The sequence below is a fragment of the Balaenoptera physalus genome (genome assembly GCF_965194825.1).
Source record: "Balaenoptera physalus genome assembly, chromosome: 1".
Taxonomy (NCBI): domain Eukaryota; kingdom Metazoa; phylum Chordata; class Mammalia; order Artiodactyla; family Balaenopteridae; genus Balaenoptera; species Balaenoptera physalus.
The window spans coordinates 194,939,869-194,952,929 of record NC_138882.1 but is presented as its reverse complement, the minus strand read 5'-3'; the positions used below and the strand labels follow the sequence as shown (position 1 = coordinate 194,952,929).

The 13,061-nt window shown below is 61.7% G+C and overlaps 2 protein-coding genes across 4 annotated transcripts in view; one reads left to right on the top strand and one right to left on the bottom strand.

Moving 5' to 3' along the window:
* Positions 1-319: 319 nt before the first annotated feature.
* On the top strand, positions 320-3,830 carry PRXL2B (peroxiredoxin like 2B). Of its 2 annotated transcripts, XM_082464921.1 has the most exons (7): positions 690-848; positions 1,057-1,261; positions 1,929-1,980; positions 2,543-2,606; positions 2,690-2,765; positions 3,053-3,171; positions 3,657-3,830. In XM_082464921.1, exons 1-7 carry the CDS (start codon positions 786-788, stop codon positions 3,681-3,683), a joined length of 606 nt encoding a protein of 201 aa, XP_082321047.1. In that variant the 5' UTR covers positions 690-785; the 3' UTR covers positions 3,684-3,830. The 2 variants fall into 2 exon arrangements, with proteins under 2 accessions (XP_082321046.1, XP_082321047.1); XM_082464920.1 differs by lacking the exon at positions 1,057-1,261 and having other exon boundaries at positions 320-848.
* A 430-nt stretch (positions 3,831-4,260) lies between these two features.
* The window catches only part of MMEL1 (membrane metalloendopeptidase like 1), a 42,682-nt gene continuing 33,881 nt past the window's right edge, over positions 4,261-13,061 (bottom strand). For both annotated transcript variants that reach the window (XM_082462961.1, XM_082462960.1), the window contains 13 exons: positions 11,402-11,538; positions 10,949-11,042; positions 9,466-9,594; positions 8,962-9,060; positions 8,473-8,556; positions 7,996-8,099; positions 7,662-7,720; positions 7,362-7,481; positions 6,759-6,892; positions 6,596-6,661; positions 5,960-6,055; positions 5,435-5,511; positions 4,261-5,355 (listed from right to left, as the gene is read on the bottom strand). In XM_082462961.1, coding sequence (XP_082319087.1) covers positions 5,256-5,355; positions 5,435-5,511; positions 5,960-6,055; positions 6,596-6,661; positions 6,759-6,892; positions 7,362-7,481; positions 7,662-7,720; positions 7,996-8,099; positions 8,473-8,556; positions 8,962-9,060; positions 9,466-9,594; positions 10,949-11,042; positions 11,402-11,538 — 1,299 coding nt within the window. In that variant the 3' untranslated portion in view covers positions 4,261-5,255. The remainder of the gene's footprint in view (positions 5,356-5,434; positions 5,512-5,959; positions 6,056-6,595; positions 6,662-6,758; positions 6,893-7,361; positions 7,482-7,661; positions 7,721-7,995; positions 8,100-8,472; positions 8,557-8,961; positions 9,061-9,465; positions 9,595-10,948; positions 11,043-11,401; positions 11,539-13,061) is intronic.

Sequence of the window (13,061 nt, the reverse complement as noted above, 5' to 3'; positions counted from 1 at the left end):
GTGAGGCCGAGTGCCAGGAACCGCAGTCCCTCGGAGGGGGGCGGGCCATGCCCAGGTGGGACCCCGCGGTCCGAGTTGCGTTGCTCCACCCCTCAGCCTCTGTGCCAAGGGCCCTCATCCGTAAGATTGGGTGATACTGAAAGGTGTCAGAGGGCTGTCGCGAGGAAAAAACAAGACAAATTGGCAAGGCACCTAGTAAACTGCTGTTATCCCTTTCGGGTCCCTTTCACCCAAAGTTTGGGGGTTAAAGGCAGATATTTAGCTGGCCTGAAATTGACAGTATTTTATGATTAAAGCCAACACGGACGTGTAACTGAGAAAACGCTGCTTTCTCATGGATTTTCAAGATGAAACAAGACCAAGGGAAAAGCTAAGCCCTCGGACTCCTCCACCAGATGGGACCCCCGCCGGAACCCCGGGACCCCCACCGCTCCGTCCCTTATCACTCCCGCACTCCACGACTGACCCCGCCCCAGGCCGGGCGCTGCACTCTGCGCAGGCGCACCGCGTGCCTGCAGCCCAGACGCCAAGCTCCGCCCACTACCAGCGGCGCCATTCGCTGACGGGCTCATGCATATACAAAATGCGTGACCGGGAGCCTATTTTGCTTACGGGCAGCTGCGGTAGGCGGGGCCGGTGCCGGGGCAGGGGCCAGGGCGGAGGGGGTGGGCCGGGGCGGTGGTCTGGGGGCGTGTCCGGGGCGGAGCCGGGCCGCGCGCAGGACGGAAGGCTGAGCGGACTGCTGGAGAGCGGGCTTGCTGCTGCGATCCGGGGCGGCAGCAGCCATGAGCACGGTGGACCTTTCCCGCGTGGGCGCGTGTGTCCTGAAGCACGCGGTGACCGGGGAGGTGAGGCTGGACGGGCTCAGGGCGGTGGGTGCGCCCCGACACCTGGCAGCGGCATCCGAGGCCGGCGCCGGGGCACAGGGCGGAGCTGGGGGCGCAGGCTGGGCGTGCGCGGCGCTGGCCGGGGGCACGGGGCGCGGGAGCGGGGCCGGGGGTGAGGACGTGCGCACGGACGGTGGTCCGGCAGCGCCCCTCACCCGCCCCGGCGCAGGCCGTGGAGCTGCGGAGCTTGTGGCAGGAGCAGGCGTGCGTGGTGGCCGGCCTGCGGCGCTTCGGCTGCATGGTGTGTCGCTGGATCGCCCGGGACCTCAGCAGCCTGAAGGGGCTCCTGGACCAGCACGGCGTGCGCCTGGTGGGCGTGGGGCCCGAGGCCCTGGGCCTGCAGGAGTTCCTGGACGGTGGCTACTTCGCGGGAGGTGCCTGCACTCCCCACCCTCCTCCCCCTGCAGCACACACCTTCCCCCCACAACTGCCCAACCCGCCCTGAGACCCCTCCTCAAACTCAGGGCATTCGCTGCCTCCTCCTTGCCCAGCCTAGGCCCTTCTCTCTCCAGGAGCGGCCTTGATAGGCTCCTGTGTCCCCTCCCCTTCCCTCCCCGCCCCTCCCCTCCCTTCTCCGGCTGTGGCCTCTACCCGCCTGCCCCAGACATGATGTTCTTCCCACTGTGGAGGGCTCAGTGGTGACTCTGGCCTGCAATCCAGGCCAAAGGTCTTTACTGGGTCAGCTGCCAGCTCCTTGCCTCCCCAGGAGCCAGATTCTGAACTTCCCCGATGCTTTCCCCAAGGAGTATCTGGGACCAGAGCCCAGGCTGCGCTGCCTCCCGACCCCACCCCGCTGGACCCCTCCCCTCACAGAGCCCTGGGCCCAGTGGCAGAGTCCAGACAAGTCCTGCTTCTCCCTTTCCACCTGTACCTCTGGGCCTCTGCCTCTCCTCTAACAATGGGGACAGTCAGCCCTGCTCTGCCCCTCCTGGTCCTTAGTGGGCGAGCTGGGTACCAAGGGTGGACAGAAGGGCGGATGTAGGAGGGTGAGCCAGGGGGGCAGGTGGCCTGGGGCGCCCACCTGTGGCCTCTGCTTTTCAGAGCTCTACCTGGATGAGAGCAAGCAGTTTTACAAGGAGCTGGGCTTCAAGCGGTGAGCTGGGGGCTCGGGGCGCCACCGCTCCCTTCTTCCTCTTCTCCCCTCCTGCCTCTCCCTGGCCACACGGGCTCTGGGGGCATCCACTGCTCCAGCCAGCCCTGCCGGGCTCTCTTTTGGGTGCTGAGTGTCTATTATGGGCTGTAGGTTAGGCTTCTCACCCAGGGCCTCCCCACAGCTGGCTGCAGAGGGCACCCGGGCCTAGCACTCCAGTCAGGGGCCGCCCTAGCCACCTCGGTGCATCTGCCACAGGCTGGCCACCTCGTCTGATTGGCAGTGCCAGCTGAGCGAGAACCCCCGGGCTCACCCAGCCCGCACTCCCCACACCCTCTGTGGGGCCCCAGGCCTGCCAGCCCACAGGCTGGGTGCCCCATGGCTCTGGCAGCTGTTCCTGGCTGGGCCAGCTGCTGGCCTGGCTGCCCCGTGCCTCCTGAGCCCCTGGTGAGATGGGGTGGGGCCTGCTTGTCGGAACTGGTCTGTGCAGAGACTGGGGGCAGGCGCTGGGGCTCGGTCTTTGGTGCCGGGTCAGAGCCCGGACAAGCCAGCTGTGTCTTGGCAGGTACAACAGCTTGAGCATCCTGCCGGCCGCCCTGGGGAAGCCTGTTCGTGACGTGGCCGCCAAGGTTTGTGACGGCCAAGGTCGTGTGGGACTCAGGTGCAGGGGCTTCTGTCTAGGACTGACCTGGGCCTGCTCCCCTCCCCCCAGGCCAAGGCTGTCGGCATCCAGGGGAATCTCTCCGGGGATCTGCTGCAGAGCGGAGGGCTGCTGGTGGTTGCCAAAGGTGGGCCAGGGGAGGGGCGTCAGGGGCCACCGCGCGGTCACGGGGTCGGGGGTGTGGGGCCGCATACTCAAGAAGGTCTTGATGAACTTGACCCTGCCCTGCCCCTCCCTCCCTCTGGCTTATTGATCTCGGCACAGTTACCCCCTTGGTGGAGTGGCCCAGCTCTGAGTGTCATCCTAGCTGGGCGGGGTGTGGCCAGAAGAGCTCACTCATCTCAGTGTAACCAGGTGGGGTAGTGGCCACACAGGGGCACCCTGACGACCCCCCCCCGCCCCCGCCGGCTGCAGGTGGTGACAAAGTGCTGCTACACTTTGTCCAGAAGTCTCCAGGTGACTACGCCCCCCAGGAGAGCATCCTGCAGGCCCTGGGCATCTCTGCGGAGGTCTGTACCAGTGAGCCGCCCAAGGTGAGCCCAGGCCTGGGGCAGGCACCGGGCTAAGAATGCCCCCCCACCCCCCCACCAACTCCCCTGGGTTGAGCACTTGCTGTGGCCAGATGCTGAGCTGGACCTTGTTGGCTTTAGGTGATTCTGGGCTCACAGCAGCCCCAGGATGTCACTGCCACCCCACTTTGCGGTGACGGGCCAGGGGCAGGGTGGCCAGATGGGCAGGCACAGCAGGGCCCTCTCCAGGGGACAGGGGGCTGGTCAGGGGCTGCAAGGCAGAGGAGGGGCCCGTCCTCTCCGCCTGGGAGGGCTGGGGTTTGTCCCAGGTGACCGTTGCCCACGTTAGTTTAGCATGGTGCTGGTGGCCTCTCTCCTGTGCCCCGAATGGAGGGGACTGTCCAGCACACTCCTCTTCCACTTGGGCCACAGACCCCTGGAGGGTGGGATCAGCTGCTCTTGGCCCAGGGAGTGTGGCCAGGCTGATGGGGCCTCTGCTGGCTCCGCAGTGTGATGAGGAGGCGTGCTCAAGGTGAAGGCCCCGGGCCTCCAAGGATCTGGGCGGCGTCTCCTGCCCTGGGCACACTGGGAGTTGGATGTGAACAAATTCCAGAATCTCTGGGCTGGGGCTGAACTCTGCCTGGTCTGCAGGCAGCGATGAGCATTAAACTGCAGTTTCTGGACAGTGTTTCTTCATTGCCTCTGAATCTTGCGTCCTTGGCAGCCCTGGCCACCCCGGCCTTGATCGCTCTTGGTTTCATCCAGGCCAGGGGGGTGGTCATGCATCCCGAGGCGTCACCTTCCCCGCTAGCAGAGTCGCTTTCCCTGGTGGGTTGGTGGTGGTGGACGCGCCCCTGCAGCCTCCCTGGAGACCTCAGGCCTTTGGCACATGTAGGTCAGGGGTCTGAGCACAGGTCCAGGGTGTGGGAGACGAGAGTGGGATGGGCTCCGTCTCATAGTGAGGAAACTCCCCAAGCCCCAGGCGGGAGCCTGGCCTGGAGGGGTGGGGGTCAGAGCTCACGTCCAGTGGGAGCTAATGGTTTCCGGGGAGGAGATGGTTTCTATTCCACCCGCTGGAGTCTGGTGGACAGTCGGGGACTTTTAGGGAAAGGGCTGCTCTGCCGGCAGGCCCTTTACTCACGTGAGACTTGTCACGTGCGCCCCGCTGGGGGTGGGGGCTAGCCTGGAGGGATTGTCCAGCTCCCCCGATGCCCCGTCACGAGAGGGGGAGGTGACAAGCACCTCACACCTAACAGGTTTAGAGCAGAACTCCTGTCCTGCCCCGTCAGGAGCTCTCTCGTCTGAGTTCAGATGACTTTCTCAGCACCCTCCATGCCCCCTGGTCCAGACCTGGACAACCACAGTGGCCTTCTAGCTGGCGTCCCAGCGTCCCCGGCCCCCAACAGAGTCTCTGTGGTCATTTAAAAACTCAGGGCAGGTGACAAGGTTTAACCCCTCACTGGCTTCCAGTTACACAAAACCCAAAATCCAGATTCTGGGCTGCAGCTCGGATCCCCCCGCCCCCCTCCTGGAACTCGGCTCCTTCCTGGGTCAGGAGACCCTCTCCCTACCTGAACTGTGACCCCCGAGGGCGGGCATTTGGGGGCATCGTGGTCATTGCTGTGCCCCCAGCACAGAGACCCTGGGGAGATTGTCAGGAGCGCCCTACCATTTCCTCACTTGGCCACCAGCAGTCAGCGGCAGGTGCAGCGGGAGAGTGGGGCACTTTCTCAGGTACTGTCACCCTGACGGCCGGCCCCGGGCCCTGCTACACAGACAAGGCAGCCGACTGCTTTAAAGCGTTTACTTGGCTCAAGTCTGAAGCTCGTGGACATCTGAGGAGGACGCGCTTTGGAGAGCGGGCAGAAGACTGATAACTGTGTCTACAGGGCTGCGGTGGGCGGTGTAGACCCTCGCGGGCGGGCGCGGAGGGGGCTCAGGGCCGGGTCGCGCTCCAGGCCGGGCGCCGAGGCCGGGCGCGGCGCGGGTGGGTCGGCCGCCGGGAGCGGGGCGCACGCCGGGTCCCCGCTGGCAGCACTGTCTCCGCGCGGACGGGACACATCGGGTGGGCGGGTGGGCGTGGGCCGCGCAGCGCGGCTCGGCCTTGGCTACCAGACGCGGCATCGCACCTTCGGGTGCATGGGGGAGCCCCGCGCGCAGTGGAACGCGTCCGCGAAGGCGGCCAGGTTCTGCAGCGAGCCCAGCACCCTGCGGGTGGACGGAGGGGCCTGAGACGGCGCCGGCCCGGGCCCGGGCGCGGGGCGCGGGGGCGCGGGGGGCCACTTGCCTGTACTTTAGGGGGCTGTGGACGTCAGTCTTGATGGACTGGATGGCGAACTCGGGCCGGTAGGAGCCGCACCACACCTGTGGGCGCACGAGGGTCGTGGCCGCGGGACTTGGAGGAGGGGCGGGGGGTGATGGCGTGCAGGGGCATGGAGGACCAGAGGGCATCCTGGAGGGGGCGGCGCGGGCCTGGGGAGACGGGTGCCCCTAGGGCTGTGGCGCGGAGGGAGCGCGTCCTGGTTCCTCTCTGGGCACAAAGGAGTCCCGCCAGGGCCCCCGCTGCTCCTTCTTGGGTCGGGGGAGGGAAGCCAGCGGGTCGCCCTGATCCTTCCACAGCAACATCTGAATCTTCCCCAGCTCCCACGCCGCCACCATCCTTTCCCTCCAGGAAGCCTTCCTGGCGCACTGGTTCTGGTTCTGCCTGGCTTGCCCGCCAGGGTGTCCCTGGAGGCGTGCGTTCGTGGGGGCTCGCCAAGGACGCAAGCGGGGAGCCGGTTTGCAGCCAGTGGGGCAGGGGACTGTCTCGCACCTGTGCGTAGCTGATGAAGAACAGCTGCTCGTAGGTCAGCTCCAGTCCCGGCAGCTGCTGGTCCTTGCCGCCTTCCGCCACCCATTTCAGGTAAGCCTGCAGGCACCAAACGGGTGCTGGGCCAGGGCCTGCCCTCCTGGGGGCAGCACCGGGCTGGCCAGGTCTCCGGGGTCCTTGGATGGGGCGGAAGGGAGGTCTGGCTTCCGGGCCTCCTCCGGGGGGGGTCCTGCCCCTGCAGCGTGGGGCCTCTGAGAACCCCAGGGACCATCTGAGCGCCGACCCCGGGCTCGGTGGGAGCCCACGGCCCGGGCAGCCCGCCACATGAATGAGCGCCCGACACCCAGTGCCCGAGGCTGCTGGTGCAGGGGTGTCGCTGAGGCTGGCGGGCGTGCAGTGACTGTCACTGCCTTACTTGGCAACGGACAGTGGTCTCCCCAGAGCGCGGAGGCCTCAGCTAAGCTTGGGGTAAAGTGTGGGCCTGCCCGCCTGTGGCTGGCAGGCTCCCCCAGGGCTCTGCCGCCTCCCCGTCAGACAGAGAAGGGTCCCAGGATCTGCCTGGGCTTGGGAGGGGGTCAGTCCCTGCCTGGACCTGGTTGCTCCCCACCCCACCTCCTCGGGGGCCCTGCTTGGACGCACCTTGTAGGCCTGCCGCACTCCTCCATTGTCTGCGATGTTTTCCCCGAGGGTACTGAAGCCATTGACCTGCAGGCGGGAGACAGGATGGCGGGGACGCCCGGGCTCCCCTCCTCCGCCCTCCCCCAGGCCAGGGCTGCGGTGTGTCCGGGCCGTGGCCGCTCACGTTCTGGTCGTCGGCCAGGTCCCAGGAGTAGTTGCCATACTGGTAGACCATGCACTCCGACCGCTTGCGGAAGTGCTGGGCCGAGAAGTTACTCCACCAGTCCATCATGTTGCCATTCTTGTCGAAGTTCCGGCCTGGATGGGGGCGGGGGGCTGCCCACGAGGCCCGGCCTGCCCAGCGCCAGCCTCTCCCCCACGTCCTCCCGGGAACCCCGGTGTCTGGAGCCCACGTGAGCAGAGAATGGGCCCCCTGTCACGGGGCTGCTCGGGCCCTGGGGGACGGAAGGCTTCAGTGGTGTCCATGCCATCCCCCAGGTCAGGGCCCGGGGTCTTGGGTCACAGGACCCCAGAGGCACCGTGGACTAAGGACCCGTGCGGTGGCGTCCATGCTCTCTAAACCCCAGGGGAGGGGAGCACTGGGCCCTGGGGACACGGGGCTGCCCTCAGAAGGTTTCGGAGGTCTAGCCCTATGGGAAAGCCAGCCTCGGTGGCAGCTGGAGGCCCCTGGAACCGGGCAGGAACCAGGCAGGGGGCCCCCGCGCAGCGGTAGGCAGGGTGTGTTTGTGACTGGAGGTGCAGCTCTGACCCCCAGGCAGCCCCGTACCGTTGTCATCAAAGCCATGGGTGATCTCGTGCCCAATCACCATCCCGATGCCCCCAAAGTTCAAGGCCTGTGGCTGCTCCTTGCTGAAGAAAGGGGGCTGGAGGATCCCGGCGGGGAACACTGGGGTGAGGAGGCGGTGGGGGACGGAATGAGCTGTGGGTGGGCACACCCAGGCGTCCTGTCATTTAACCTCACAGCCGGGGAGGTAAAGGTTATGATCCCCTGCCCCATTTTACAGAGGAGAAAACCTAGGCTCTGAAGGCAAGAGGGCAGTGCTCGTGGGGGGCGGGGTGAACATACCAATCTGGTTTCGGTTTGGGGAGTAGAACGCATTCACCACGGCGGCCCCGATGTTCCAGCTGTGATAGACAAGTGGGTCATTCAGAGCCCAGGTCGCCCGGGCCTGCCCTCCAGGTCCCCCTACTCAGCTGACCAGAGCCCACCCTGACCCATGCACAGCGGTCATGCCACGGGGCCAGCACGGCCAACGGCCAGGTCAGGGTCTAGGCCAGTCCAAAGCCCTGGCTTCTCCCTGGGACCCCACAAGCAGAGGGCGGGTGCAGGGGGGCTCTGAGTCAGACCCACCGCCCTCCCCCGCTGGCCCATTCCCCCCCCCCCTTCCATCCCCACTCACAGGTTTTGGTCCACCTTCTCCCGAAGCTTCTTGAGGCTCCGCTGGGCGCCAGCCTTGAGATTCTGCAATCCGTTCTCAAAGTACAGGTGCTCCGAGAAGTTCAGCTACAGGAGACGGGTGGGCATGCGTGTGGGGTCCTCGAGGGGTCCGGGGGTAAGGGAGGTCAAGGGCGGCTGGGGACTGGCCTCAGGACTCCCCAGGCAGTCCCAAATGTGGCCCACAGGCTCTGGCTGCAGGTGGATTAGGGGCCAGCCCTGGCTCTGTGCATTTACTGGGCGAGATCCAAGGCCCTCCCGGCCGTGGTTTCCCCACCTGTAACGGAAGGTGATGCTAGAACCCCTAGAGCATGTGGCCAGGTGGCTGAGGTATGCACGGAATCCACCCCGGTAGTTGAGGGCCCAAGGTCCTTGCGGGCTGGTTCAGGGGCGGGTTGGGTCGGGGCGAGGGGACAGGTGGGCTGTCTGGGGTGGCACGCACATTGGAATACTCCTCGTCCAGGTGCTTGTTCCCCTCCTCCAGGATGTAGTCGGGATACCCAATCTGCTCCCGGATGCTCATGGCCTAGGGACGAGAGGGGGGCCGGTCCATGCCCGCCCCACTGTGGCCATCCTGGCATTGCCCCCGCCACGTGGGTAAGGGGCTAAGGGACTCGCCCTCCTTGCAGGCTGTGGGGAGGCTAATGGGGACAGAACGTGGAAGGGTGAGACCGACCTTCGCACCCGGCCGCCAGCCAGGAGTCTGGTGGGGAGGGGCCGAGCAGAGCTGCTTGGCTGCTGTCTGTCACACTAGCCCGGAGGGGCTCCTGCTCCCTGTGGCCGTGGCCACCCCCACCCATTGCGGGGGTGCTGGGGGGTCTCACCTCTGCCCACAGCCCCTTCCCGAGCGAGCCCCCCACCCCCCAGGCGGTGGCGATGATTACCCTGTGCCCCTCGCACTGGGGCCACCCTCCCCCAGCCTCCTGCCCACCTTCTCCTGGGCCTTCTTCTTGGATGACTCATCCATCCAGCTCAGCTCGTCCAGGGTCTCCACGAACACTGCCCGCAGCTTGTCGATGAGCTCTCCGACCTGGGGGGAGCGCATGACCCTGGTGCCTGGCTGATCGGCCCTGGGGTCTCTGCAGGGGGCCACTCTGAACGTGGTGGGGGGTTGGGGGCGGGATCTGACCCCCTGGGACAGGGTCCCCACGGCAGCACTTTGTCCTGGGTGGGCCTAGGGCCTGCCAGGCCCTGGACTCACGCCTCGTACAACTTGTCCCCTTCCCAGGCAGGCCCGCAGGGCTGGGGGTCGGGGCCGATAGCTGTTGGGGGGCCAGAGGCCTGGGGTGGGCAAGGCTTCCCCGCATCCCGCTGTGTGATGGGGCGCCGGGCAAACACGTGCTCCCCGGTACCGCTGAGCACACAGGTGCTGCTGGGGCGAGAGGTGCCACGGGCTGGTGTCCCCTGGCCCAGGGTGGGGTCGCCAGGCACGTACCATATTCTTGCTTTCCCCGGGGAAGGCCTCCTTGACGTAGAGTGAGCCCACGGCGCTCTCCATGTTACTGTTGACGTAGCTGACGCACTCCCGCCAGCGCACCTCCTCTACCGTCGTGCCGTACAGCGCCTGGCACGTTTCATTTCACCACGTTTACCAATGTCTGCTTCCCTGGCCTCGGCCCCAGCGTGCCCAGGGGCCAGTGGGGGACATTGGTGAACTCAGACACTCCCTTTGAACACCGCCCCTGGTGTGGGAGGACCGGGTGTGCAGTTTGGAGGCCTGGACTCCCGGCCCAGGCCGACCCCGGGGTGCGGGTGCCCTGCTTGGCCCCGAGTTCCTCCTTGTCCCCTGTCCCTGCCACCCTGGCCTGGCTGTCTGGCCGACTCGGCTCTCAAGGACTCCAGCCCTACCCCAAAGCACAGGCTGGGGTTGACCTTGGGGGCCTTGTCTAGCTCAGCCGTGAGCCGCCAGCTGTCTGGGCCCTGGTTTTCCCATCTCCAGAATGACGATGAGAATATGTCTGCCTGTCTGTCCCTGGGGACACGGCACAAGATGGAAATGTGTCCCCCGTCAGATTTCTGGCCCCACATCCTGGCTACCTCGGAGCTCCGCCCAGCATCTGGCCACACGTTCCGGGGCTGTGGGGTTTGCTGCCTCTTCGGAAGTCAGTGTGACTCATTCTCTGTCCTCTGAGCTCTGGGCTTCAGCTCCCTGCTCCATGCTTGGCTCGTAGTGTCCTTAGCCCAAGATGGCAAAGCAGGAGGCCTGATCGCCACAACCTGTTCTGCCCCCATCTCCCTGATCGGGGCCGGACCTCTGCCCACCCCATGTCCCTGGTGAAGAACCTCAGAGGCCCCCGACTCCCCCGTTCCTCATCCCCCCCCATCCACACCTCAACTGCCTGTCGTCAGCACCTCCATCTAGTGCCGACGCCCTGGTCTACCCTCCCCCCCCGATGATGGCACCTGCCTCCACTCGGCCTGTGCCCCCGCAGCAGCCAGAATGACCACACCAGCAGGGCATCGGACTGTGGTTCCCACTCTTAACGCCCCAGTGGCTCTCAGTGCACGTGGAATCCGCATGCTGCTCCGGCCCATGGTTGCCTCCCCCTCCTCTGCGACCTCATCTCCTTCCTTACCCCATGTGACCCCGGGGTCCCTGCCCCAGGACCTCTGCACTCGCTGTTTCTGCTCCTGGGAATCTGGCCTGGGTCATTCGTGCCTTGAGGTCTCCATGGTCACCTTCACAGAGAGGCTCTCCCTGCCCTCACCCCCTCCCCTCACATCCTACTTGCTGGTCTTGAAAGAGCAGATTGTGCTTTGTCGATGGCTTATTGTTAGGCTGCCCCAAGAGGGCGTGTCTCATGAGCCTGGATCACAGCTCTGATCCCAGGGTGGACTTTGGTGCTAGGCCCACAGCAGGTGGTCAGTGTTATCAAGGAAACAGGCCAGGCTCGGTGCAGGGGCAGGGCGTCGCTCACCTTGCGGTAGTTTGCGCGTGCATCCTTGAACCTCTGGCTCAGGCTGCTGATGCGGTCCAGCACCAGGCGCCAGACCAGGTAGTTCTGCATGGTCCTGGGGCAGGAGGCAGAGGGCAGCGGATAGAACAGGTGCATGCTGTTTGCCCAGGGAGAGGGTGTGGTTTATGGGCCCTTGGACAGCAGGCTCCACACCAAACAGAGACTTCAGGGTGGTGGAGAAAATCTCCAAGACGACCCCCAGATACATCCTGCCTGCCCCTGGATGACCCAAGGAAGGGTTCGCATCTCTAACATAAGGTTCCATTGGCCACAAACATTTGACCCCGTCCTGTCCCTCGCGCCTCAGAGTAATGCTTTATGGGGTCCTCTCCGGAGAGGAGGAGCTGTTGGGGATGAGGAGAGAGCAGGGGAAAGATGCTGACACCACCTCTTGGGGCCTTCCTTGAGCCTCACCTGGATGAGTAGACATCGATGATGTCTTCAAGATTCTGGAGGTAAGGGATGCCGTAGACCACCACTTCCTCATCTGGCAGCAGCTTGATTTTGACAGAGGATAGCACAGATTGTATGAAGAGAGTCCAGTTAAATCCCTGGAGAAGGAGGGAGTGAGGAGAAAGAGGGAGAGATGGAGAGGTAGACACAGTTCTTGGGCATCCAAGAAACCCAGCCCCCTCTAAAGAATATTCAAGAAATAAGAGAGAAGGTGCAGGTAATCAGAATCAGGAAAAAGGTGGGTGACATTACTACAGAGCCTACAAACAGTAACAAGAGGTTATGGCAATATATTGGAAAATTCAAGTGTAATGGAAGAATTCCTGGAAAAACACAACTTAGCAAAAAATGAAAGAAGAGATAGAAAATATAAATAGTTTTGTATGTAAGAAACTGGATTATTTAATTTAAAATATTTCCACATAGAAATTTCCAGACTCATCTGGCTTTTCCAGCGGATACTATCTGACATTTAAGGAAGACATACTGCCAATCTTAAACTTTCCAGAGAAGAAAAAAAGAGAAAACTCTTTCAACTTGATTTATGAGGCCAAGAATAACCTTAATACCAAAATAAGGATATTAAAAGAAAAGAAAACAATAGGCCAGTCTCATTTATGCTAATTGATACAAAAATTCTAAGCAAAATATTAGCAATCGGAATTCATCCATACCTATATAAAATGGATAATGTAACACAGCCAAATTAGATCTACTCAAGGAATACAAGTGTGGTGTAACATTTGAAAATCAAATCAATATAATTCACTATGATAACTGAATACAGAAGGAAAATCACATGGTAATTTCAATAGATGCAGATAAGGCATATTAAAATTGACTATTCATGAAAAAGACTCAGCAAATCAAAATGGAAGTTCTGTAACCTAATAAAAGGATCTATACAACAGCAGCAGTGACAACAAACAAAACCCCACTCTACAGCAAACAAAATTAAATGAAAGCTTGCAAAACGTTGCAAGCTTTTCTTCTGAGATCAGGAAGGAAACAAGATAGCTACTGTCATGACTTCAGCATTATGCTGAAAGTCCTAGCCAGTTCAATAAGACAAGAAAAAAAGAAAATCAACAAGGATTGGAAAGGGAAGAAATAAAACTTATTTTTTACAAGGGACATGATTCTGTGTCTATAAAATATTAAAGGATAAACTATTAGAACTACTACATGCTTTGAGTAAAATTGCTGTATACAAAGTATTGCTGTATACTAGCAACAAACAATAAGAGAAATTGCAAAATGATACCATTTACAATAATATTAAAAAACCAAGCACCTAGGAACAAATGTAATGAAAGATATGTAAGGCCTTGAAGTAGGAAACTATAAAGCTTATTGAGAGAAATGAAAGAAAACATAAATATATGGAAGTTTCATGGATCAGAAGACTCAACCTTGGAAAGATGTGAATCTTCCCCAAATTGATGCTTAGATTTCAAGCATTCCCTGTCAAAATCTCGGCAGCATTTTGTGTGTGTGTGTGTGTAATTGACTAGCTGACTCTGAGTCTTGTAAGAAAGTGCAAAAGATCAAGAATAATCGATTTGAAGAACAAAGTTGGTAGACATCAAGACTTATCACAAAGCTATAGCAATGGAGGCAG